Source organism: Nelumbo nucifera, chromosome 1 (assembly GCF_055504915.1).
Source record: "Nelumbo nucifera cultivar China Antique chromosome 1, China Antique-T2T, whole genome shotgun sequence".
NCBI classification, from domain to species: Eukaryota; Viridiplantae; Streptophyta; class Magnoliopsida; order Proteales; family Nelumbonaceae; genus Nelumbo; species Nelumbo nucifera.
In genome coordinates this window covers 183,991,100-184,017,847 of record NC_142649.1, presented here as the reverse complement: position 1 = coordinate 184,017,847, position 26,748 = coordinate 183,991,100, and the positions used below count along the sequence as shown (strand labels likewise).

General features: G+C 37.4%; 1 protein-coding gene across 3 annotated transcripts; it reads right to left on the bottom strand.

The window, feature by feature from the left end:
* Positions 1-191: 191 nt before the first annotated feature.
* Positions 192-25,213, bottom strand: RHB1A (RING-H2 finger B1A). 3 transcript variants are annotated; one of them, XM_010256987.3, is made up of 6 exons: positions 25,074-25,193; positions 24,859-24,895; positions 23,236-23,360; positions 1,280-1,712; positions 1,015-1,124; positions 192-876 (listed from the first exon to the last, which is right to left on the bottom strand). In XM_010256987.3, the coding sequence occupies exons 3-6, from the start codon at positions 23,293-23,295 to the stop codon at positions 844-846; spliced, it is 636 nt and encodes a 211-aa protein (XP_010255289.1). In that variant the 5' UTR covers positions 23,296-23,360; positions 24,859-24,895; positions 25,074-25,193; the 3' UTR covers positions 192-843. The 3 variants fall into 3 exon arrangements, with proteins under 3 accessions (XP_010255289.1, XP_010255288.1, XP_088751683.1); XM_010256986.3 differs by lacking the exon at positions 24,859-24,895 and having other exon boundaries at positions 25,074-25,213; XM_088895557.1 differs by lacking the exons at positions 23,236-23,360; positions 24,859-24,895; positions 25,074-25,193 and adding an exon at positions 19,911-20,135.
* Between the last annotated feature and the right edge of the window lie 1,535 nt (positions 25,214-26,748).

Here is a 26,748-nt window from a genome sequence, read left to right as displayed (position 1 = left end):
AATCACCAACTGCAGGTAATGGTTGGTTAATAACAAAGGTATAGTTTATTGAATTCAATCAGGCGATCTTGTATTAGAATTGCTCGGTCCTCTCGCTTGCAGTTGGAATTGCAATGCCCAAGCCGAACGTATGGATGGGTCAGCATTCCCTTAGACCACATGTGGAGATTATACTGTGTAAATAGCGCTGATTCGTTTAAATACAAAGTACTTATTTATCATTACTGTATTTCTATACACTGACCAAAGACCTACTAACCGAGAGACAGGACTCGGGAAAAAAAAAAGAAAATAAAAAACATGAGAATAAGTGATCATATACAATTTACAGATCCAATGGAAAACAAGACAATTGATCCAAGCACCTATATTTGAAGATTAAAGTCGATGCTGTACAAAAAGGGGTAATAGACCCTCAAAAATCAGCCAGAACAAAAAACAAATAAAAACCCCAGAGTTTACTTTTCCCCCTTCAAAAAAGCAAGCCTCACAACCAGCTCCCTTTCATTCAATGCATGCACAATCTGCATCATTCATCTTTTAATCTCCAAAATCCATTGAAGCCCTCACAATCAAGGTCTAGAAATGGGAGAAGGTAATATGGCGGAAACAAGCCAGGTTTTTCATATTGTGTCAATCCCCTTCCCTCTACATTTGACAAGTCAAAAAGAACCCAGAAAAACGCAAGACATTTGGAATAGACACAATTCTCCCCTAAAAATGACATGACCAATATAAAGCCCAATCCATAACTCCCATAGATCACCACCAAACAGAGAAACCCCTTTCCTCCATAGTCCTTTCCGCTGAAAAAAATCTCTTCACCTTGCAGATATTTGCTTTTTATGCATTAACAGTATCATTGAATATCATTTCCTGCATCATAACAGAAAGACAGCCTTTTGATACTAGAACAAGCATAGGTAATTGATGAGGCAGATCCTGTGTAACCATGTCAATAACAATATTAATTTGTTATCCTATTGCCCACATAAAATGACATACAAGACAAACCTGATCACACACGGGGCAAGTATCACTTCTTTCCATCCATTCAAGAATGCATGCAAGGTGAAAATGGTGGTCGCATTTTGTGATTATTTTTGGATTCTCTGCACCATATTCTGCATGAAGCAAATATGAAAAAGATTTATTGACATAAATGGTAGAATGAAAACTGCAATTAATGGTTCTTGCAGCTATAGTAGTTAACACAGTAAGTGAATTCATGCAAGTCTTTTGCACTACTAATTATACTGAAATCAGAAAAACATCATACCTTCAAGACATATGGGGCAAGCATCTTCCTCTTCTGTTGCTGAAACAATGGGTTCACTCAATTTTGAAGGTTCAACATCAGATTCCTTTGGTGAAGAAAGCACAGACTTGGTTTCACCTTTGCAATCTGATTCCTTTACACTTTCACATGCAGCCAAGGTTTCAACACCACAGCCACTTAAGGTTTCTTCGACAGCCTCAGTATTTGTTGTCTGCACAGAAGAGTTGTGCTTGAAGGCACTTCCTTCCTGAGTAGATGGTAGAGTTTGTGGACGTCCCAAATCCACATCATATGGCAGAGGTGGAGGAGGTGCTCGATAAGTGTCAGGGATTGATGTTTCTAGATTTGCATTAACTAAGAGTCCGGTAGAAAGTGCAGATGCTGCACCATGATGAGCTGTTAAGGATTCACGTTCTTCCAAAGCTTCTGGGCACTGCAGAAAGACAGAATCTCATTAACTAGCTTTAACTTAATACTGCAAGCAAATACACTTCCAATAAGACAACTATTATCAAAAGGCTACATGAAAGTGCCAGTTGCCAAAACAATACACACTACAGGCCTGTAGGTATACCAGACACACTGGAGTACACTTGACACATGAACTTGAATTTCATATTTCAGTATGTGAAAAGAAGTATTAGCATCTCCATATACCAGACTCACTGAAGTACTGCAACTTAATAGTTTTCCCATGGCAAATAAGCTATCAATACATTATAAGACTATTTCAGCAAAAAATTGAGAGTTAGAAAAATTATGCTGTCCTAGGTGCAAATAAGTACACATCTGGATAAGGAATGGGAGAGGTAGGCTTAGTATGGCTAACTAAACTATTTAAGAAGATAATGAAAACAAAGAAAATGCTGGATGAATGAAGAAAGAGCACTATGGTGCCTATATTTAAAAACAAGGGGAATATACAAAGCTGTAATAATTATCGTGGAATTAGATCCAAGGCTCCAGGTCCAAATGGCTTTACAATGGGTTTTTATCAAGACTGTTGGGAGGTGTTGAAAGAGGATTTAGTTGAAGTCTTTAAGGAATTTGCAGACAATCACATTATAAGCCCTGGAATTAATGCCACCTTTTTGGCCTTGGTACCTAAGAAGAATGATGCCAACCACCCAAAAGATTATAGGCCTATTAGTCCGGTGACAAGCATCTATAAAATTCTGGCTAAAGTGCTCTCATTGAGGATCAAAACAGTCCTCCCTTCTATCATTAGTGAAACCCAGGGGGCTTTCATTCAAGGGCGACAAATAACAAATCAGATCTTAATTGCGAATGAGTGTGTGGAAGAAATGAAAAGGTCTAGTAAGAGAGGTTTCATTTGTAAATTGGATCTTGAAAAGGCCTATAATTTGATGGACTGGAAGTTTCTATTAGAGGTTATGCGAAACTATGGATTTGGGGACAAGTGGTGTACTTGGATTTTTGGGTGTATCAATACTTGTCACTACTCTATTCTGGTAAATGGTATGGTGAGGGAATTTTTTCTAGCTTGCAGAGGTGTCAAGCAAGGGGATCCACTCTCACCCTTCCTTTTTACCTTAGTAGCTGATGTGATTAGTAGGATCATTACTAAGGCTGACAGTGAAGATGCCATTAGGGGTTGGAGAATAGGGAGACCCACCTTCAGTTTGCAAACCTAAAGGAGCTAATCAAAGGTTTTGAAAGTATTTCTAATTTGAGAATAAATTTGGAAAAGAGTTGCATAGCGAGTATAAATTTGGAGGTAGGGGAGGTCGAGGCTATTGCGGAGTGTCTTGAGTGTTCCACCTCTGCTTGGCCTATGTCATATTTAGGGCTTCCTTTAGGGGAAAATCCTAGGGAGAGTAGATTTTGGACCCCGGTGATAGAAAAGTTTGAGAAGAGATTAGCCTCATGGAAGAGGAATTATATCTCTTTAAGAGGGAGAATTACCCTAATAAGAGCTACCTTGGCTAACTTACCTACCTATTTTTTGTCTATTTTTAGGATACCAGTTAGGGAAGCTAGGAAACTAGAGAAGTTGATGAGAGATTTCTTATGGGAGCCGGGACAAGAAATAAAAGGATCACTTGGTTAATTGGGAAATTGTGTGCAGAAGTAAAGAAGAGGGGGGTTTGGGACTTGGGAGGGTAATTAGAAAAAATCAAGCTCTGTTAGGGAAATGGTTGTGGCGATGGCCATTGGAAAGCATTCATGGGAGGTCAGAGAATGGATGGGATGCTGGTGTATCAAGGCAAGCTAACCTAGCAACACCTTGGAAGGCCATTCACAACACCCTTCCTCAATTCCTCAATTTTATCAGATATGAAATTTGTTCTGGAAACACTGTTCATTTTTGGAAGGATATTTGGGTAGGAGACACCTTTAAAGGATTTGTTCCCTTCGCTATTTTCTGTTTCTTTGTACAAAAAAGAGGTGGTCTCAAAATTTGTCTCACCTTTGGGAACACCCTTAGATCCTACTTGGGATTTTGGGTTTCGTAGAGGACTTAGGGATGATGAAATTGAATCTCTTTCTGTTTTTCTTGGTTGTCTTAATCAGGTTTGTTTGGATCCCTCCAAGCCAGATAAGAGGGTATAGACTCCTAGACCCAATGTAACCTTCACTTGTGCTTCTTTCTTCAAGTCCATCTCTCAACTTTCTACTCACCAACCCTTTCTGTCAAAAGAAATTTGGTGCAGGCCAGTTCCCCAAAAAATTATGGCATTTTGTTGGGAAGTATAACATGGGAAAGTAAACACTCTAGATAACCTACAAAAGAGAAGACCTTTCCTCTGTATCTCTCCTAATTGGTGTATCCTCCTCTGTAGAGCTCACGGTGAGGATTGTTACCACCTATTAATATCTTGTCCCTTTTTTGCAGACCTTTGGGCTTGGCTACTTTAGTTGTTTGGGAGTAGTTGGAGTCTACCAACAGAAATTCACATGCTCTTCAACCATTCTACCTTTTATTGGCCTACAACAAAAGGGAGAATTATGTGGAGATGTGCTCGTGCTGCCTTGATTTGGACTCTTTGGGAAGAAAGGAATATTAGAATTTTTCAAGAGAAGGAAAGGAGCAGTCAGGAATTGAAAAATAGGGCAATACCTTGGCTGAAGACCTTGGAAATCTTTCATCAATTCTCCTTTAATGACCTTTGGAGAAATTTGTCAGCAGTAGCAAGGTGTTCATCTCTAAAGGACAAATCAATTACAAGCTGGTCTCCTCCATCCGAAGGCTCACTGAAGTTGAACTTTGATGGAAGTAACATGGGTAATCCAGGATTATCCAGACTGGGGGGTGCTTTGAGAAACGAGAAGGGAGAGATTTTGTTGCTCTACTCAGGTCCCTTGGAAATTGGGGACTCCATCAAGGCAGAACTTTTAGCTGTTGTACAAGGGGTGCAATTTGCAAACCAGCTGGGGGTACAACACCTAACAATCGAGGGGGATTCCAAAGTGGTGGTGGGTTGGTTGAAAAATCCTGAAGAGGCTATGTGGTGTTACAAGAATGAAATGAAGAAATTTAGTTGGTTGACAAGGAATATGTTGGTCATTGTACAATGAGTGGGGAGATCAGCAAATACTTTGTCAGATGTGTTAGCTAAGCAAGGGGTAAATAGGGAAGAATTGTTTTGGGCTCAGTTGTGATTCTTGCTTTTCTTTCCTAGTTTACTTGTAAGATTCAAGGAGGGGCTGCAGCTCGCGCCTCTCCCTGGGATGTTGTATAAACTCACTCTAAATCTGCTTCTGAATTAATAAATTTATTATCATTCATCAAAAAAAAAATATATCGTGGAATTTAACTCATCAGCCACACTGAAACTTTTGGAGAGAACAATTGATCATAAGTTACAACATGAAACAAATATTTCAGAAAACCAATTTGGGTTTATGCCAAGGAGATCAACCATGGGAGCCATCTTTCTATTAAGACAATTGATAGAAAAGTTCAGAGAGAAGAAGAGAGATCTTCATATGGTTTTTATTGATCTAGAGAAGAAGAGAGATCTTCATATCTTACTATGACTCGTCTTAACATCTCCCATGTGGTTTAGGTTGTGAGTCGGTTTGTTTCTATCCCTCATCAGTCCCATTTGATTGTTGTTCATTGGATTATTCGATATGTTCATGGTACATTATCCTAGGGCCTATTCTTTTCCTCCTCTCCTATTTAGTTGAGGGCCTAAGTTGATGCTGATTGGGCAGGTTGTTTTGACACTATACGCTCTACTACAGGGTGGTGCGTCTTCATGGGTGATTCCCTCATTTCTTGGAAATGCAAGAAACAACAGTCTCCAAGTCCTCTACAAAAGTAGAGTATAGAGCTATGTCATTTGTCTATAGTGAGATTGCTTGGGTACAATTCCTCTTTGATGATCTTGGTGTTCATCTTCCTACTCCAATTCCTCTCCTACATAGTTGAGGGCCCAAGTTGGTGCTGATTGGGCAGGTTGTTTTGACACTATACGCTCTACTATAGGGTGGTGCATCTTCATGGGTGATTCCCTCATTTCTTAGAAATGCAAGAAACAAAAGTCTCCAAGTCCTCTACAAAAGTAGAGTATAGAGCTATGTCATTTGTCTATAGTGAGATTGCTTGGGTACAATTCCTCTTTGATGATCTTGGTGTTCATCTTCCTACTCCAATTCCTCTTTATGCTGACAACACCAGTGCTATCAAGATTACCTCAAATCCTGTTTTTCATGAGAAGACTAAACATATTGAGGTGAATTGTCACTTTATTAGAGACATGTTTCTTGCTAGGTCTTTTTCTCTTCCTCATGTGGCCTCAGATATGCAAATTGCTGACATTTTTACCAAAGCCACGATGAGGGCAAGACATCTATTTCTTATGAGCAAACCGATGCTTATGTCTCCTGCATTAGTTTGAGAGGGAGTGTGGAGAATATTGATGTATTCTGCTAGCCCTTGCTATATTGTATCTTTTATTACTTTATTTTTTTTTTCTTTATTAGCCCTGTAAGGGCTTTCTAGTAATCCTTTTGGACCATAAGGGATTTCTTGTAAATTCTTTAAGCTCATACGGGCTTTCTTGTAAATATTCATAATATTATAAAGGCTCTTTGGGGGTGGGGGTTTAATTCATTCTTTGGCAACCCTGAAATCTGGAGTTAGGCTCCCTACTGTTCATCTTATTAACACTTCTTCCCCAAAATTCTTCTACTGTTCTTTCTTTTCTTCTCTTTTCTACTACCATATCTTAATCAATCTTCAAGATTTTTGCTGTTGTCCTTTTCTTGGTAGCAGAGTAGTTCCACTCTCTTTCTTCTCTCTTGGATCCATACACTCTAGGATCAACATGGTGTATAGAGAGATGAGTTGCTGATCATCTCTGTGTGTTGTCACCTGGTTGGGAAAAGATTTGGAGACAAGGGAAACAATCTTTGAAGCCCAAAAATATTTTTGGAGTGTTCTGCCTAAGATCTGAACCAACTAGAGAAGGTCTGGTCTGACTCAAGGGTCAGAGAGGGTGATTGAGACTGGCACTTGGGCATCTATAGGAGCCATTTGACCTATTACAGGCTGTGGTTGCCATTGCAAAGGGATCAGACAAGGCTAGCAGGAGAGGTTGCCTTTCCTCTTTCTCCCGGGTTACAGTATCAGTGAAACCCAGGCACTAAGTGTAGGACTGACTGCAGGTCAGTTAATCTGGGGCTGTTGTACTTGTTTTTATTTACACTTTACACTTGCTTCCATATCAAGTTATTGGAGTAACGGAGCAGGCTAGAGTTGATTTTAAACAGTACACAGAATCTGGTATTGATCCAGCAAGGTCTGTAGACAATTTCTTCAATGTCATGACTACATAAAGCTAAACGGGACCAATTATCTGGAATGGTCTTCCCATGCACATCTACATATGTAGTAGAGGGAAACAGGGTTATCTTATGAGCAGTACCAAGAAACCAGAGAAGGAAGATCATACAAATGAGAAGTTGATGCGATTGACTAGCTTGTTAACTTTATGCTATTTCAGATTAGTAAGCACTACCTGTGGATGAATTCAGATAAGGAGATAATGGGATAATTTAGCTAGAACATATTCTCAAAAGATGGAATGTTGTCAGAGCATACAAAATAAAGAATGAAGTCAATAATCTAAGACGGAGAGAAGTCGCTGGCTCTGTACTACTCTATACTGAAATCATTGTGGCAAGAGAGATTTATCGGAGACCGTTGTATGAGAGCAATAAGGATGTGAGACATATAGGAAACTGGTTGAAAGGAGTATGATATACCTTGACAAAGCATATTGGCTAAAGATGAAATCATTCTATCTCAGACTTACTCATTGATGAGCGGTAAAAGAAGAGTAGGAAGCAGGTACATATTCAGAGAGCATCTACAGATCATTATGCACATGCAAGTGTAAAACCTAAGAATAGTGAGGATAAGAAAGATGTTTTTTTATCAATAACAGAACCAATTTCATTAAAATGAGGAAAATTAGGGGAGGGATAAACACTCTTAGCCCTCCCCACAAGAGGAATTACAACACAGCCCAAAATAAATTATTTCTTTCCACCCCTTGTTTAGCAACTGTATCAGCAAGGGCATTTGCATCTCTTCTGACCCAATTACAAGTCACCTCTACCCCTTGTAATAATTTAGCAGCTTTCCACTTCTCATACATGTAGAACTACCATCCATCTTCCTCTCTCTCTCTCTCCCTTCTTTTCTGTAGCCAGCTGATTACAAGCTTCAAATCACCTTCAATTAGCAACTACTTGATGTTCAGCTCTTTAGCCTTTTGAATCCCTTCCATAACAGCCATAATCTCCTCTTTTTTCTTTGCAGTAGCTCACAAGTATTAATTCTTTCCAAATACATTTCTCAACACAAACCACCCACCCTGAGCGGAATAGGTTTACTCAAAATATCCTTAGAAGGAAAAGAAGACCCCTGGATTTCACTCAGTTGAACAAGAGCTCTCTCTCTCTCTCTCTCTTTTCTTTTCTGTAGCCAGCTGATTACAAGCTTCAAATCATCAATTGGCAACTTCCTGATATTCAGCTCTTTAGCCTTTTGAGTCCCTTCGATAACAGCCATAATCTCCTCTTTTTTCCTTTGCAGTAGCTCACAAGTATTAATTCTTTCCAAATACATTTCTCAAAACAAACCACCTACCCTGAACGGAATAGGTTTACTCAAAATATCCTTAGAAGGAAAAGAAGACCCCTGGATTTCACTCGGTTGAACAAGAACTGAAAAAAAGAGCCACAAGAGAAGGTACCTGAGAGAGATTGAGTCCAAATTCTCCTATCCCTTTTACCAGCATCCAAACACAGCCCCTCCATGTTTTGCAGGAGATTAATGGCACTGTTCATTTCAAAATCCTGAAGCCCTCTTCTAAAAGATGTAAGATGTTATTTGTGAAAGGAGACTTGCTGGAAATTACATCTCCATCTCATGCTTGCAAGATTTAGAAAAATAAGATTAGGGCTGTCAATGGGTTTGGTCTAGCCGACAGAACAAAACCAATTACATCAGTTCTGGTCCCATATTTGGTACCATTGGGTGTAAGGTTCCAGGTTTCTTGTCCCAATTATTATTGGGTCAGGATCAGTTTTGGCCGTCTCAAACCGACTCAGATCCAAATTGATTGTGCATAATATATATACACAGACACACACGCACACACGCAATAGATGGTTAAAACTTAAAAGAATGAAACCTTACCCAACTTTTTACCCTACTCCTTTGTTTCTTCCCCCTTCAACTTTTCAATTCTCACCCTTCTACTGTTAAACCTATGTGTGTAATCTTTTCTCTAAACTCCATTCTTTTACCATGGTCACCAAGGGTTCAAGACCAAGAATGGCAATGGCAAGCAGGCACTACACCACTGTACAAACCAAGAGCAGGCTTGTAACTTCACTATTCGCTAAGAAAGGGAAACACTATAGGTTCACATAATACCAAAAGCCAAAGTTGAGAAAAAACATACTTGAAGAACTTGTAACTTACTGGTTAATTCATTGCTTTTTTTTTCTTTTCTGTTAATTCATTGTTAAATCTCCAATATAAACACCCCTTCAAGCATGTAGGTACAAATTGCAATAAAGACTCTCACAGTCTCTCTTCTCTGAGAGGACAATACCCAAGCATGAGTGGGGAGAGGGAGGGAAGGGGATCAAAGCTTTCTTCTCTTCAAAAGCTGAAAAAAGCTACTAAAACCCAAGTAACATTCTGCATGCAAACTCTACTTAACATTTTTATATTTATTTGAAACCTAATTCCTTGCCCTTTAGTATTTTTTCCTAAATTTTCACATGATCTGTCACCATAAATATGTGATTTCCATGCTCCCAATGAAGGTCTCCAAAGTCCGGCTGGTTCAGTTCTGTATACTCAACCCCGATGAGGTTAGGCAAATGTTAGTAGTGCAGATCAAGCATAGTGAGACAATCAAGAAGGTAGAGATTGCAATTTGCAACCATTCAATAGGTGCTTATCGGATCAAACCAAATTATCCCAATTACTAGTCGGCATGGGACCGGTTCTAATATCATGAAACCATTAGTGTCTGGTTTGGTTCTGGGTCTAGGCATTTTTATAATCGGTTCAAGACAGTTTTACCATGTTCCAAACCAAACCTGACCAATTGACAGCCCTAAGTAAGATTGGGAAAAACGGGAACGCCAATGTGGCTATAGTACCAAAAGATGAAAAGGGGCCTAATGAGGAAAAATCAACTATGGAACAACTGGCAACAGTTAGGGTAGAATTTGAAAATGTTAGACAGTGTATGCCCTTAGCTCCAATCAGATTGATGTACAAATACATTTTATTGTAAATGAATAAAAGTACATTATTGTTTCATGTTATGATTGGTGTGTTTTTGTGTAATTACCCCTTAAGCTAGACACTTATGAGACTTGTGTTAGTTTAGAATATTCTCAGCCATTGGATAGACTTGGGGAGTTTATCCTGCCAAGGCTGACACTATTGTGCTGCCAAAGAAGTTGGGGCAGCTTGTCTCAGCTACTAGGGTTAGACCCAAAGCACATATAGTGTGTGTTTGTTTGAAACACTAAACCCAGACCATTTTCTAGTTATGCCCTGAGCCTTAGAGACTGATGGGCAAAACCGGAAAGTTACACATAACCCCTGGACTTGATTATGGTACTGCACTGGGTGTCGGATCGGGCTGTCTTTGATATGCCAATCAGTGAGATCCTTTGGGAGTCAAAACCTGAGTATGTTAAGGCAGTCTGACAATTCACTCGAGTGGGTGATCATAGTGATAGGATTAGCCCCTTTGTCAGACAAAGTGAATGATTGGGACTGCACTCTCTCTGATGGAAACCAAAACTGTCAGCAGTCAATTTCAATCGTGTTTGAGATTTGTTTTGCAAAATATATTTATATGATATATATATATATTTTAAGAAAAAAGGTTTGCAAGAGGTTTTAATTCTCGGGACCCGTCTGAGCAAAGATTGCAACACTGCACCTTGCAGCCAGGAGAGAGGTCCTTCTCTGTCGGGTAGTGTTTGATCATTGTGGGCTGAGAGGTTTTAGTGTAAAAGACCATTAAGGGTTGTTTACCTAATGGGCTATATCTTACTTAAGTCCATTACCCTTGGGCCTTCATCAAGGTTTACAATGTCGATGTCGATGGAAATGACGCTTACCAAAATATGACATATGTCGGAAATGTCGAGGGGAGATATTGTAAAAATTAGAGACATTGTGGAAATATTATGAAATATGTGGAAATATGCAATGATATTTTGTAAAATGATAAAAGAAGTATTAATACATATTTCTAGACTATTATCATATTCCCAACCATTATATAAAGCTAAGAAACTAAGATCAATAACAAATTAGTAAATGACGAATTACTGGTTTATTATGCATTTTGATGATTTTACAAGGTTATCTGATATTTTCTTTTCTTATTTTTAATTCTGATTTATTATAAATTCTAATATATTTATTTCACACTAGTAAATAGAAATACATTTATTATGAGTTTTTAAATATTAAAGTTATAATACATTATGTTTTATTATAAATTTAATAAACTGATTCTCCTTTTTGTAGTATTAAGATTATGATAAATTCTGATTTTTTATATTAAATGTAGAATATGATTTATTATAAAATTTAATAAACATTTTCTGATTTTAATAAATATATAAAAAATACTAACTAGTTAATATTTTATTACTTGAAAAATATTTTATGTTTTATATTAGAAAGTAATTAATTTATTCTTTTGTTTTTATATTTTGTTAATTCTTTTTTATAAATATTTTATTTGAAATATTAAATAGAAATTATTAATGGAATAATTTATATTAATATACTATATTATAATAATATAATATACTAATATATTATACCATTAATGTACATTAGTCGACAGCCTGTCAACATAATAGGAAAAACTGTCTTTTTTTTTTGTTATTTGGACCGATTTGGTCAACATTTCCGAAATATGGGAAATGTCGACCAAAATAATGTAATTTTTATATTACCATCTATTTTCATGTCGGTGAGCCTCAACATCAACACATGTCAGGCGATACTAGCGACATTTCGCAATATTTGAAACCATGGCCTTCATAGGATGGCTGGACTCAAGGATCATTTAACTATAAATGTTGGGCCCATTAAGAGCCCATACTGATGGACTCGGGGGTTCACTGAATTTGGCCAAGCCTTTTCTCAGAGGCTGGGTCAAACCCATGTGGGCTTATGTAAGGTCATTGTTGGGGTCCCACACCATACGAATTGAACCTAAATGGGCTAGCAACTATCTTGGGACATGTTGCTAAATGGGCATAAAGCCCATGATTAATTGGATTAATCAAGTGGTCATATGACTGCTTAAAGTTGTCATGTGACTTGGGTGAATATGGGTTTGGAGAACCCATTCTCATAAGAGGATAACTCTTATCCACTAATAGAGTCCAAATCCAAATAAAGATTTGGATTAGGAACCTCCTAATTCGATTAGGAGTAGTGCTCCTTAAGGCTTATAAAAGGAGAGATCGAACTGCTCTAGATTTCATTCTGCTTTCAGCTCTCTCTGCTCTTGCCGCCCCAGAAACCCTAGTTCGATCTCCCCTTCTAGTGACTGATCTTGATCAGTTTGATCTTTGATTTTTGCAAGAAAACATCAGAGAAAACCGTGCTCACCTTCCCAGTTCGATCCAAGGTGTTGGATTGCAGTTTTGCTGAAAACTGCATTGCTGAACCGGCTTCACTCCAAGTTGCGCCATCTTCAATGGAAGCTGGTTTTGGGATTCAATTTGAGCGTGAACTACCACTTTGGGAGCTACATTTGTGGAATTTGTATCAGGTATACTTCTCCCTCTAGTTTGGTTCAAATCTGGTTCGGTTTCGATGCAAGAACGATCCTTGAAAAATGCAATTTTTCTAAAATAGGGAATACAATTCCTGGAAGGTTGAAAGAAAATTTTTGAAATTTTGCCCAGCCATCTTGCATGGTTCGGCCATCCATATGATGGATTTCACCTTCCTTCAGAAAAGTATGGCAACTTCTGAGTCACTTGAAGAATCCTCTTTCAGGTAATCATGGCATCCCTTGAATTGTTGTTTTGGTGCTTCTAACCACATGACCATATCTAACCTGTTTAGTATCTATAACTGCATTTTTTTTGTGAAAACCTATCAACTACATTTTGGTTGTGAGAAAATATCCTTAGCAGATGGTTCTCTTGTTCCCATCTTTCGAAAGGGAGACATTAGAGCTACTAACTCCCTAACCTTATCCTTTGTTCTTCATGTCTCTAAGTTTAACAAAAACCTTCTTTCTATTAACAAATTGACCAAGTCTTTAAGTTCTTACATAACCTTTTTTTCCCCTCTTTGGTGTTTTTCAGGACCTTGAGTCTTGAAAGGTGGTTGTGAGGGGCCACATGGTGAATGGGATATGCTTGCTAGATGTGCCTAAGAAGAGCCTAGTTCAACTTTAAAGGGTGGGTTTGGAAATATATCATATCAGAATCTATTAATTGTATTATGATGTCATTTTCATTTAGGTCATTTGTCTTTCTCTTCTTTAAGCCTTTAAGCCTATTATTCCCAAAGTTATTTAATGGTGTTAGTTTGTCTATTCATCAAAAGGATGGCTCATGCCACACCTGAGTACCCAAGCTTAATTGAAGACAGCTCAAAGAAGACCGACCTATAATGTTGGTCATAACCTCGGAGTGTTTATGCAGCCTAGGCATCCAATGAGTTACCCAACCTCATGAAGACCAACCTACATTGTTCACTCGCCTTGTACCATGCAAGCCATTTAATGCCTTCGAGATATTCGGGGGGCACATCGCCCATGTAGCGGTGGTTACATGAGTCTCCCTCGTTTATTGGGGAAACTGCGAGTGGTTAACTTAGTTCTATATACTCCCTAAGATCCCAGTGGTTGAGGTCATTACCTCCAAGTATGTTGGAGACATTCTAACCACTCCCAAAGGCCTATATAAGGGCAGTTCCTCACCCTCAAGCGGTACGCTCTCTAATAGCCCTTTAGCTCTCATTCTTCTCTCCTTGCTCCCAACTCTCTTCAACTCCCCTAACTTGGTACTAACCTGACCGCCAGAGCTTCCTCACCTAGGTCCACAACCCAAGCACTCTAACGTCATCCCCCCTTGCAGGTACAGATCGCGCGACCTCGCCTAACTCACCACTCCAGCAAGGACCGGAGCAGATTGAGTGGCATCAGATATAAATACTTCCTTTTGTTTATTGATGATTTTTTAGATATATTTGGATTTATTTAATGCATTCTCATGATGAAGTTCTAAAGCTTGCTAAGAAGTTTCATGACAATGCTAAAGAATATTTTGAGAAGGGTCTCCTTGCCTACTTTGAAAACTTTGGAGCATACTTGCCTACTTTGAAAACTTTGGAGCATAGTTGTCAAGGCGACACCTAAGCGGGTGCCTAGGCGACAAAGGCGCCCTTTTAGGCTCACCTCGCCTAATAGCCAAGCAGTTTTGTACTATGTATTATAAAATACTTTTTATTCTTTACTTTTTGACATTATAATTACAAAATAGGCACTACTAAACTAAAATATTCATTTTGTGTTAATCAACACATTTTCTACTACTACTTTTTCTTTTCTTCTTTTCCTATAACAAAAATAAGGGTTCAGCCCCTATACTTCTTGAATTTTCTTTTCCTTCTTTTTATTCTCATGAATATGTTGATTTTCTAAAATTTAACATGAACTCTATACTTTTCTTATGAAAATTGTGAATAATTATTAAGGAAATATGGTTATGGTACCTAGGGAACTACCCTAGGATCTATGTTTTCTACATAAAAACAAAATCCATTGCCTAGGCACGACTAGGCTCCCCCTATCACCTTGGTGCCTTGAAAACTATGCTTTGGAGTTCATCAGAGTTCCTGTGTCTAAGCTCCACAACAGAATGAAGTAGCTAAGTGAAATTTTTGCCACATTGTTGAGGTTGGTAGGAGTATTCTATTTGCTTCCCATGTTCCAGTAAAGCATTAGGGAGATTTTGTCATGACTGTCACTTAATTAACCAAATGCCTTCTCAAGTTCTAGGGTTTAACTCACCTTTTGGTCTTCTTTTCCCTAATGAAGGCATGTGCTCTCTTCCCCTTCATGTCTTTGGTTGCACCTGCTATGTCCATTCCTAGTTCCCAGAGACATAAATTTGAATCTAATGCTAGGAAATGCATCTTCCTTGGTAATGTTTCCACACAAAAGGGTTATTACCATTATGTTCCTATTAGTGGCACCCACTTTCTTTAATGGATGTCACATTTGCTGAGTCTATTCCGTTTTATTTTGTTCCTTGTAAGGAGGAGCATCATGACTTGTTTAATACTCTCCTTCCAGTTCCTATTATTGTTACACCTCCACCTGTTTCCATGGAGGATCCAATTGACTCTCACGTCCCTATCGCTCCCATCACATCTCCTTCTCACTCTATCATCCTCTACCACCCATAGTTTTCAAGGTGTCTAGGCAATTCTAGGCGACATTGGGGCACCTAGTCGCCTAGTCGCCTAGGCAACATAAAAGTTTTATAATAAAACTGAATTTTGGCTAGTTTCCTAGTTTTATATACCATTCAGCATGTATGTTAATTGAAAAAATAGCAATTCTCTTTATTAAAAACATTAAATTTCCTCTAAAAATGTGGCAAATCATCACATCTAAAAGATAAAAATCTTTTACATGTATTAATTTCATTATTTTCAAAAATAATACTACTATAATAAGTATTTAATAGAGCAAATTCATATTAATTAGCAGCTAAATAAGGTTATTAACTTTATACAATAAATATTCAAGATAGAAAGTAAAATAGAAAAAATAACAAGGACAGAGTTTCTATTTTATTTAATTAGAGAGAGAGAATAGAAAAAAAGAACTTCATTATTCTATTCTTTCTTTCCTCTTTCTTTTCTTTCTTTCTTTTTCTCTCCTCAAAACCCTTTGATCTTTTAAATTTCAATAGTAAAACATTAAAACAAAGTATAATTGATATATATAGCATATAATAAAATGTATTAACACATACATTAATAAGATACATCAAGGGCGAGACGCCCAGCTAAGGACGCCTAGGCGACGCCTTGACAACTATGCTACCACCCAAAGGATGTAAGTCTATCATAGGCACAAGCATGAACAAGTTGTTGAAGAGACAACAGGTCTAGATCCCTCTTCATTTATACCCTATTTTCTCGATCTTGACCTTCCCATTGCAATAAATGTACTTCTCGCTATATATGCAAGCATCTCTCTTATAGTTTGTTGTCTCTCTCATATTTTCCCTTCTTAGCCTCTATTTCTTCTCAGCCTATCCTTAAATCTTGTCTAAAGCATTATCAAAACAAGAAAAGAGGCGAGAGATAACAAACTCTAAGAGAGATGTTTGCATATACAATGAGATGGAGACATTGTATAAAAATAATGCTTGGAACATGAGTTGCCAAAGGGGAGGAACTGATTGGCTATAAGTGGGCCTATACTATCAACTATCATGTTGATGGCTCTATTGAGAGATTCAAAGCAAGACTGGTGGCTAAAGGGTACACTTGGATGTATGGTATTGACTACTTTGGATCCAAGAGAACACCAAATTTAGCTAGACTAGCAGCAAGGGAATTTAGTTTCCTAGGAATCCAACACAGGTTTACACTAATGGAATTTAAAATATCCCTCGCTTGGGGCAAGTAATGAGCTAATCTCTAGGGACCACCCTCTTCTCCTAACCACTTGATAGAATGAGTCTCAAAAATCATACTCATAACCAACCAATTGAAAAAATGCCCATGTCAGTCCCTATATAACAGTTACAGATCAATTTGGTTGTGTAAGGTCAACCCAGCCTATTGGAGTATTCACAGCCCTATCATGCCACTTATGTTGCTTACATTGTGCAAACCATCTTATTGATTATTTATATTTATAAAATGCACAAGGACATGTGCATTTTTTTACAATGAATAGCAATAAGTTCTGGATCTTTACATTGGACCACTGTTTAGGTTCCATACTTCCATATAACACCACAAGGTAGTATTTCTTGGTGCAACTTGAGCAACTAAAGAAGCAGATAAGTGATACAAGACTCCAGAAACACACCTTGTAAGGCTAAGAAATGGGATTCCTCCTAATAAGAAGATTTCTCGTGTCAATAAAGGAGCCCCTGATAGGGCCCATAAATGTTCCTTTCTAACACCTTTTGTTTGTTTTCTGTTTTCTGTGTATTCACTTTCCTATAGTTTCTGCACTTCTCCCTCCCTCTAATCTACCTATTATCTATCCAAATATCTTTTTGTGTGTGTGTGTCAATTGTAAGAACCTGCAGTTTTCTTTCTCAAAGATGATATTTCTTCACAATTAGAAAGTATTGATGGAAAAGATCACGATTAGAGTGGTATTTTGGGTTAAAACATTGAAGATATTGAACCTTTTACAATGGATGGCATCATAAGAGGGTGGTAAGTAGTAGCTGGCATCTACATCAGTGAAGGCAGGTATCAGAAAGTGGAGACCCCCAACTGAAGATGAAACAAAGCTCAATTTTGATGGCTGCGGCTTGGGCAATCCAGGAATGTCAGGTGTGGGAGGAATATTCAGGAATGGTTAAGGAGAAGTAGCTGCCATCTACTTGGGCCCCATGGGCATTGAGTATTCCACTAGGACAGAGATACTGGCTGTATAGAATGGACTTAAGCTGGGCAAGAGGTTGAATTTGAGGAACCTAGTGGTGGAAGGTGATACAAAAATGCAGCGGGCTAGTTAAAGAATGGATGCCAAGGTACTTGGCCATTTAGACAGGTCTTAAGGGAAATCAAGCAATCAGCTAGCAACATGATTGTGGCAATGAATTCGACTCCAAGGTCAGCTAATTGTTTGGATGATTCATTTACTCGACAAGGAGTTACCAGGGTACACATGTTTTGGGGAACTATCAATTTAAGCTGAACACAAAAGTTATGTAAAAAATTATGGGAGGGGTTAGGCAGAACAGTAGCCTAACAATTGGGTTTCTCTTTTGAACATAAAATTCTCTCTATCAATGAAATTTTTCATTGTTATCAATTGAAAAAAAAAAGTGATATTTCTTCACCTTGTTGTAATTTATTTTTTCTCAAATAAAATTTTACCTTAATAAAGAAAATTTATCTGCATCTATTTTACAAAATGGCTTGCTAGTCAGGCTGTTTAGAGGAGTGCGAGTGACTAAATAATCTTCCATGCTACAACATAGGAACCTAAAGAGTCCACATCTCCCCCGTCTTTAACAGGATATGTTTCGGTCAAAAAGCCCTTGTTGTGTGGGGTACAGGATCAATGGAGTGTGGGAATGAAGAAGTGGACAATCCAAAGTCTCCTATCTGAGGGACAGTCAGGAATGCCCATATTATTCTTCCATGAAGAAGAAATAGGTTAGGTTATCTTAGACAAGAAGGTGATCTGCATCTGTACGATGGATGATCACATGAGAGTATTGATGGGAAAAAACATGTGAGAGCCCAAAGTTAATTACTGATTGGCTCGAAAAAATGAAATAGCATTTCTAAATTTCACCAGACCTGGAAATAAAACCAAAATTATTTGAAAGATTTTTTATTTTGTTTTTTTAGAAGTAAAAGAAAGATTTATTAATAAAATCAGAACACATACATAGCAGCTTCCCAAGAAGAGGCACAAGATGCAGCCTCAGAAACAAACCAGATTAAAGTGGGCCCACAAAAACATGTTCCCTACACACCCCTTGCTTGACTAAGTAATCAGCTAACCAATTAGCTGATCTCCTTTGCCAGAGGATCCTGACAATCATATTAGAGGCTAACCATTTCACTCTTTTCACTGCATCCCTGTAAGTCCAAACAACCGTGTCTGGATCTGTCAACCACCCCACTACCAGCTTAGAATCTCCCTCAGTTACCAATCTGTCCAAGTTCATCTGTCTTGCATACAGCACCCCTTGCAAAACTGCCTGGAATTCGGCAAAGATAGAACCCCGCAGTCCAACTGGACCCAAAAATAAAGCAATTATATGCCCTTCCATATCTCCCTGAAGACACCCCCTTTTCCTGAAGGCCCTGGATTTCCAAGCTGATGCCATCGAAGTTTAGTTTTATGAATCCTTCTTCAGGAGGAATCCAGGTGAGAATAGGCTTGGCCTTAGCATCTGAACAATTTGCCACCACCCCCATTCCAAATATCATCAAAGGTAGCCCAAAGTATAGCTCTTCTGATGAGACAATCCCAAATAACCTCCACCTTTCTTTCTCGATCATTGAAAATTCTAGCATTCCTTTCTTCCCATATGGTCCAACACAACACAGCCTAGCAAATCTCCATAGGAGTCTACCACTTCACTTAGACCAGCTGAAGGTAGTTGGGTTGGAAAGACCACTGATCTGCAAAAGCGCTGACCACCTACACTCAAAAAAGTACTAACGACCTTTCCCAAAGGCTTACAACCACTGGACAGGAAACAAATAAATGGCAAGAGCTCCCACCATTAGCTTTACAGAGAGTACACCAGTTAGGAGAAAGGCAAAGAGAAGGCCTTTTTTGCAAAGTATCAAAAGTGTTCAACTTTTCATGAGAGGCTTCCCCAACAGAGAGAACTGACCTTGGGTGGTACAGGTTTGAACCAAACTTATTTTGAATGGAAAGAAGGGGGAGAGGGAAATGAGCACAAGGAGGAAAAGGGAACACAAGAAAAAACACCTTTGGGGTGGGGGGTCCAAATCCTAGAGTCAGGTAAAGAGGGGTCCAAAGAAACAGGCTCGAGAATTTTCAAAAGGTAACCTGATCAAACTCAAGATCCCTCGGATTTCTTCTGAAACCCAGGTCCCAACTTTTTTTTTTTTTTTTGATAAGAGGTAAAGTAAGAATTTCATTAAGAGAAAGAAAATACCTTGTACAACTAGAGGCTGTAACAGGGAGATCAATACAAAAACTGAGCCATTATTCCATCAACAATTACAAAAAGATTTGCATAATCAAAAAGAGAACTGTAATCTGAACTGTCTATAAGTTAAACTGAGCTGATGACCGAGAAAACAGTTTGCCCACAATTTTTTGCCACACATCCTCCACTTGATTCCTTTGTTTTGAAAGATTCTAGTGTTCCTCACCTGCCATAAAGTCCACCACACTACTCCAGGAATCATTTGCCAAATAGCCTTTCCTCTATTGATCAGACCTTGTAGATGCCACCCTTTCAAGAAGCTGTCCACCAGCACCAGGCAACAACCCTTGAAGGCAAACAAACTGTACACTTTCACTGAGATGGTAGATGCTATAAGAGAATTTACAATGTAATAACAGGTGATCAATAGATTCATCTGCCCTGTTACAGAGTACACATTCTGAAGAATCAATTCCTACACCTCTACTCAAGAGATTATCCTTAGTCAGGATCTTATTAAAATAGACAGACCAAATGAAAAAAGCAATTTTCAAGGGAACGCATTTGCACCAGATTAGGCTCATAGGGTACTCCCGAGTACCGATCTTCATAAAAGGAACTAACAGAGAATTGCTTATCTTTACCACCCAGCCATACTCTGTCATCTTTGTTGGGGTCAATATGACATATGAGTACTATAAAGCTTTAAGAACAAACAAGCAACAGGTTCAATCTCCCAGTCATTTAAAGCTCTTCTGAAAAGGGGATTCCAAACACAATTTCCACCGGAAAACTACAAATAATCTGTCTGCTACCTTTGCTTCCTCATCCACTGCTACTACAAATAACTCAGGGAATCGTCTTTCAAAAGGCTACCCTCACACCAGTAATCCTTCAAGAACCTGACCTTGTTTCCATTCCCCACTTCAAAAATGATTTCCCTACTGAAATGACTACAACTTTTCTCTATCCCTTGCCATATTGAGCATCCATATGGCTGACTTGCTTCACCTGGCTCCTAAACCCCGCTTCTTACTGTATTTTGCTTTAATTACACTCCTCCACAGGCTATTCTCTTGCTGTCCAAATCTCCAAAAACATTTGCCAAGAAGGACAATATTCAGATCTCTCAATCTTCTAATTCCCAAACCTCCATTTTTCTTGTGCTTGCAGACCCTTCCCCAGTTTACTAGATGAATCTTCTTATCGTCCTTCCAGCCTTTCCATAAGAACTCCCTCATTTTTTTTCAATAGAGGTTGTCATCCCAACTAGAATTGGGTACATGGACAATAAATAAGCCGGGATAGATGACAACACACCTTTAATTAAAGTGATCTTACTCCCTTTGACAACACACTATAGGTTCCCAAATAGATTTTGCATTGCCTTTAGCCCCTAAAGGCATTCCCAAATATTTGGTTGGCAGCTCCCCCAAGTCCTAACTAATACCAGATGAAGGGGAAAAGGAGGCAAATATTTGGACAGGCTCGTATTTAAGCAAGGGAATATGAGGGAAACATGTCCTTAGAGTCAAGTTGCCAATCCAAAGATCTTCACAAAGTAAAACCTTATCTCCAATACATGCATCATACCTTGTAAAGCTCAGAAATTACGGGAGAATGCCATGAATGGTTTTCCAAGGTGAAGACAGCGTAGCTCACTGAGATAGATCAGTATCCAAACCATTGCCTGCTCTCCCATGCATACTTTCCACCATGTCATGCCAAAGCCTTCCCCTCTCCAAAGGCCATCTCCATAACCACTTCCCTAACAAGGCTAGATTCTTCTTCCCTATATTCCCTAAACCCAAGCCCCCTTGTTCCTTGCCTTTACACAGTTTCCAAATTTATCAGATGATCCTTCCTACCCTCACCTAGTTCCCACATAAAAGTCCCTCATAGTTTTCTCTACTTTCAGCACCTCCCTCTGTGGCATCCTAAAAACTGAAAGGTGGTAGACTGGCAAGTTTGCTAGGGTGGATTTTATCAATGTTATCCTTCCTCCTAGGGAGATATAATTCCTCTTCCATGCTGCCAACCGTTTAGCACATCTTTTCTATTATAGGTGCTCATAACCTACTTTCTTGAGGATTATATCTCCTAAAGGCATGGCTAAGTAATTCAATGACCAATCTGAAGTAAGGCAACCTAAGGATTCCACTACAACCCTCAACTCATCTTCATTTAGATTTATTTTAGCCACAACTTTTCTCAAAATTAATCTTCAACAAAGAAAGACATTCAAACAATTTCACTACCCCTTTTAGATTCCTTGCCTTTTGGGGGTCCTCTCAACAAAAAATGATCGTATCATCCAAAAATTGAAGGTGAGTTACTGAAATGTTATTCCTACCCCCCCACCCTCTACACAAATCAACAAAGTTTGCTTTTTTTATTAGTTTACTAAACACATCTGTCACCAAAGTAAACAAAAAGGGTGAGAAGGGGTCACCTTGCCTCAAGCCTCTATTCGCTGGAAAGAAGTCCTTAACCACACCATTAACTAATACCATTGCCTACTCTTAAAAAGTTATTTGAAGGAAATTCATTAATGAAATTGAGTTGCTAAGTCATCACCATAAAATATAATGAACCTTTTGTACTTTGTCATGCAGGGGTTGTGTGTTTATCAATTTATGTATACACTCCTTTGATCCTTAATACAATACATTACTTGGAAAAAAAGATCACCAAAGTTCAAGCCAAAAATGAAGAACCTGGAGAAATAAATAGCTGGCACAGAAAAAAAAAATGAAGTCAATTGACCTTTATGGTCTATAATCTATGTCATATGAGGATTGTAATTTCAACCCCAACTCCCAGCTAACACATTAAAAGAAAATAGATGCAAGTGGGAAAAGTAACAGATTTCCCTTGTTTTTTTTTATAATTTTTCCTTTGTTTATTCATTACATTCTTTCTCAATGAATTAATCAACATCATTTTTCTTGTGTGGATAAGTATAACCAATTTGTTCTGTACTACAAAAAATAGCTAATTTGTTTTATGCCTTATTAAGGGAAAATTAACAGAAGCAGAGATTAGACAAAATAAAGAGAAAAGAATCCCTATCATAGATTTTCAAAGGGAAACTGGACAAGTACATGATGAAAGTGACCAACAAACCCCACTTGAAAAACAACTGGAATTAACAGCTACAAAACTGCATAAGTGCATATGAAGATCGCCCTTCTTTTTTTCCATTTTCTTTTTTTTTTTTGATGAATAATAATAAGTTTAATGATTCAGAAGCAACTTTAGTGGATGAGTATAACTAATTTGTCTTGTACTGATAAAAATAGCTAATTTGCTCTATACCTTTATAAGGGAAAAATGAAAAAGAAACAAAGCTTAGACAAAATAAAGAGAAAAATCCTTCACATATTTTCAAAAGGAAACTGCAGAAGTACAAGAAAGTGACCAACTAATCCTACTTTAAAAGCAACCAAAATTAACAGCTACAAAACTGCAGAAGTGCATATGAACCAATTCACATGATTCATATGAAACAAATATGAAGGAAATAGGATGTGAAAGGCCAGAAAACTGACGTAATAGTATGTCTGATCCAGTTGAGATCTTCTTGAGGAACAACAACAGCAACCTCCCATTTCTTTCTTTCAATTATCTTGCTATCCAGTGAAACTATTTGATGTTTATGCATTTTTCTGCCATTCTTCAGTATAACAACAGAAGCAAATAGAATCAGATAAAGGTATTGTATATCCAATGTTGAATTTAATGTTATAAAATGACTAGCCAGTCAAACCTCTACTTGTATATCCAATGTTTTAATCGCATTAGAGAGAGTGATATTTCTATACTATAGAATTGTCACTAATTTCTTAAGTATGTTGTAGAGAAGGCTTAAAGGTATTGTCCTCTCTTATACTATTATTTCCTCAAATGTGTCATTCAGCATCAAATTAAAGGCTTAATTTGCATGTTGGGAAAAGACAATAAGTAAAAAAAACAAAATTCAATATAACTCAAAGAAAGTTAGTGTGAATGAGAAAGTAACTTGCATAAACTACAAAGTTAATCATTCAATATTAGAAGAGAGAAAGAGAGAAAGAGAGAGAGAGAGAGAGAGAGAGAGAGAGAGAGAGAGAACTTACACCATAGTCCATACAATCTACATTTGAAATGGTTTCAAATCAAATGGACAAATATTTTAAGCTCTGTAACTCGGGATTAGTTTCTATCTGTTTTATGCTGTAGAATATTAATCAAGTGACACAAAAACGCTATTTTTTCAGACCTCATTAACTTACAGTATAACAGCAATTAAAAACTTCACCAACATGACATTTGCAACAGGTTGGATACAATTCACTCTTGGTAGGTGGCAATACCCTAAATCCAAATGCACAAATCAAGAAATAGTACTAGAAGTATATTTTCCCTTGGCCAATGCCAACCCAAACTCATAATATCAGTTACCTAGTATTGTCGCCTGTGGCCAAACTTCCACTTAGAGCATCTACTTCACTCTCAATGAGCCTCTGCCACATGGAGTTGCCATCCTTTAAGTCTGGCCCCACCAACCCACACTTTGTTTTGTTGCAGCAATGGAATTCGCAGTTATTCAGTGCATAGTGCATACAACTGAGAATACATGTTAATAATTGAACTGTTGGTTGTGTTTAATTGACCATACGAAGTCTAAAAATTGCTGTAGAAGGTACTTTTGTCCCCAAAAATAAGCATTAAATCGATTACTGGCATATTGATGCCATTTGAAATATCCTGCTTTCATAAACCAAGTTTGCATGGGAGAAGTGCCAAATTTGCATAGTTGGAATTCCCTCGACTAATCCATTGATAACCAACAAATAACATAACATGACACAGCGTAACCAAAACAAAACAAAACAAAAGCTAAAGGAATCCGAAATAAATCATTCTTTCTCCATAAATGAAGTAACAATTTTCTTGTTCCCCAAAAAGATATAATACAGCAAAAACGGAATAAGAACGAGACGACCGAAACAAAAACGTAGAATTTAGTTACCCTAACAAAACCAGACATGCATGAATCACAGCAAGAAGCAAGCCAGAACACGCTTAAAAGACATCAGCAATCTTGTAATCCAATCCAACGCAAACCAAACAAACGAATATATCCATCGAATTGAAAAAGGAAAAGACCCAAATACATAACCAGTACATACCGCGACTATTCCAAGTTCCAACTATTCCAGCTAGAAACTAGAAAACGAACATAAGCCCTAATTAGGGAAATGTATATATGTATATTAAAGAGGAAAAGAAAAAAAAAAAAACACAGAAAACAATGATACATCCATGTAAGTGAACAACCAAGCAATCAATAAAACTGCAGAATTTTATCAGTGAAAAGGGATCAGTAGAAGACTGTAATCATTACCTATCAGTGCAAAGGAATTAAATTTGACAATTCCGATCTGATTTTCAGAAATTCGAGAAGGTTTTCAGTTCAGTAAAAAGGAGAAAGCCAAAAAGGCTCTCTCTCTTCTTCATCCCCTCTACTGTCGTGTGGGGAAGACTTTGTTCAACAACAGACCTCAAATAGAGAAATGATGGAATCCTCCGTCAAGGATAGCGGAGGACATCCTTATCAGGCTAAGGATTGTTAGATTGGAATTTTTCACTGCAGGATTGTCGGCTTTCACTTCAAGGATTATAGGCCCATATACGACAGCCGTTTTATTGGAATCCTTTATCTGAAACCGGACTAACTAGTCTGGGTGTAGATCCTAAATACATTCTCTCGATGATCTCCTGAAAGGAAAAACCGTGCTCGCAATTTTGAGAGGCGAAATCCATCCGCACATCGAAAATATGTTAAATTAATGGGGAGATGCTCCCGATGTGCGACTGGATGCCGTAATAGAGTACTCGCAAGTTGTTGATAGCAAGTATCTATAGAATTTAGTAATCTAAGTGGAAGGTTATATCGCACCGTTAATCAAAACGACGAGAGAGTAATTGAACTCTCAAAATCTTTCAGTTGATATGGGCCCACTGATGGACGATTGATAATTCATTAATTGTTATAGTACAATGATTGTACCCAACTTCCCTGTACTTTTATTTGGAAAGGTCAATCATTTTAGATTCAAAGATCGTGCGGTGTCCACTACTCTCAAGTCTCAACAATACCTGTGACTTCGGATTTTGTACTCACAGAACACACACCGTCCTCACAGCCTATTTCAGCTGTGCATTAGTAATATCTCTACATAAATAACAATATAGAGAGAAGGGTGGAGATATTTCCAATACACCGTCTTCTATATACTGCAATATATAGAAGGGAGTAAGCACGCGACACCGCACATGTTTTCATGTCGACTGCAATATATATATACATATACTAAAAGAAAGCGGTCAAGAAATTTTCTTTTTTTTGAATTTTTTATTTTTTATTTTATTTCATTTTTTAAAAAACCAATGAAATTCATTTTTCCAATAATCTAAATAATATTTTCTTCTAAAATTTCTCCTAAATTATCTCTCCCACTATCCCCCACTTTTTCCAAAATTATCTCTAATTCCTATTTATCTTCTAAATTATCTCTAATTCTTATTTATCTCCAAAATTATCTCTAATTTAATAGAGAGTTTCTCTCCTAAATTATCTCTAATTTTTTTTATCCTCTCCCACACTTTTTATCTATATCTATCTAAAGAAAGTTTGGATTAAAAAAATTAAGAATTATTTAAATATTCTAAAAAAGTTATATAATAACTTTAAAATATTTATTAAAAACACAAAAAAATAATTTTATATTTTTACAAAATATATCACAAAATTATGTACTAACAAATTCAATTATGTTTTTCCATATTATTAATTTAAATGTTTTTAAATATTTAATAATATGTAATAGCTTTAAATAAATAAAATTCAAATAACAAAATATTTTAAATATTTTATAGATTATCTAAATATTCAAATAACTAAATATTTATCATAACTAGATTTTAAATAGTTAAAATAATATAATTATGTAATAAATTTAAAAAGTTTATTCAAAGTAGAAAAATAATTATAACATAATATTGAAATTAATAATAAT

What these genes read in the sequence shown, in the direction of transcription:
- RHB1A (XM_088895557.1), bottom strand. Translation starts at nt 20,120, where the DNA reads ATGAATCTATTGATCACCTGTTATTACATTGTAAATTCTCTTATAGCA. An exon ending in TGTGGTGGACTTTATGGCAG is followed by an intron (nt 1,713 to 19,910) that starts GTGAGGAACACT and finishes GTCTTTCTGCAG; the next exon opens with TGCCCAGAAGCTTTGGAAGA. An exon ending in CTTGCCCCGTGTGTGATCAG is followed by an intron (nt 877 to 1,014) that starts GTTTGTCTTGTA and finishes GTTATGATGCAG; the next exon opens with GAAATGATATTCAATGATAC.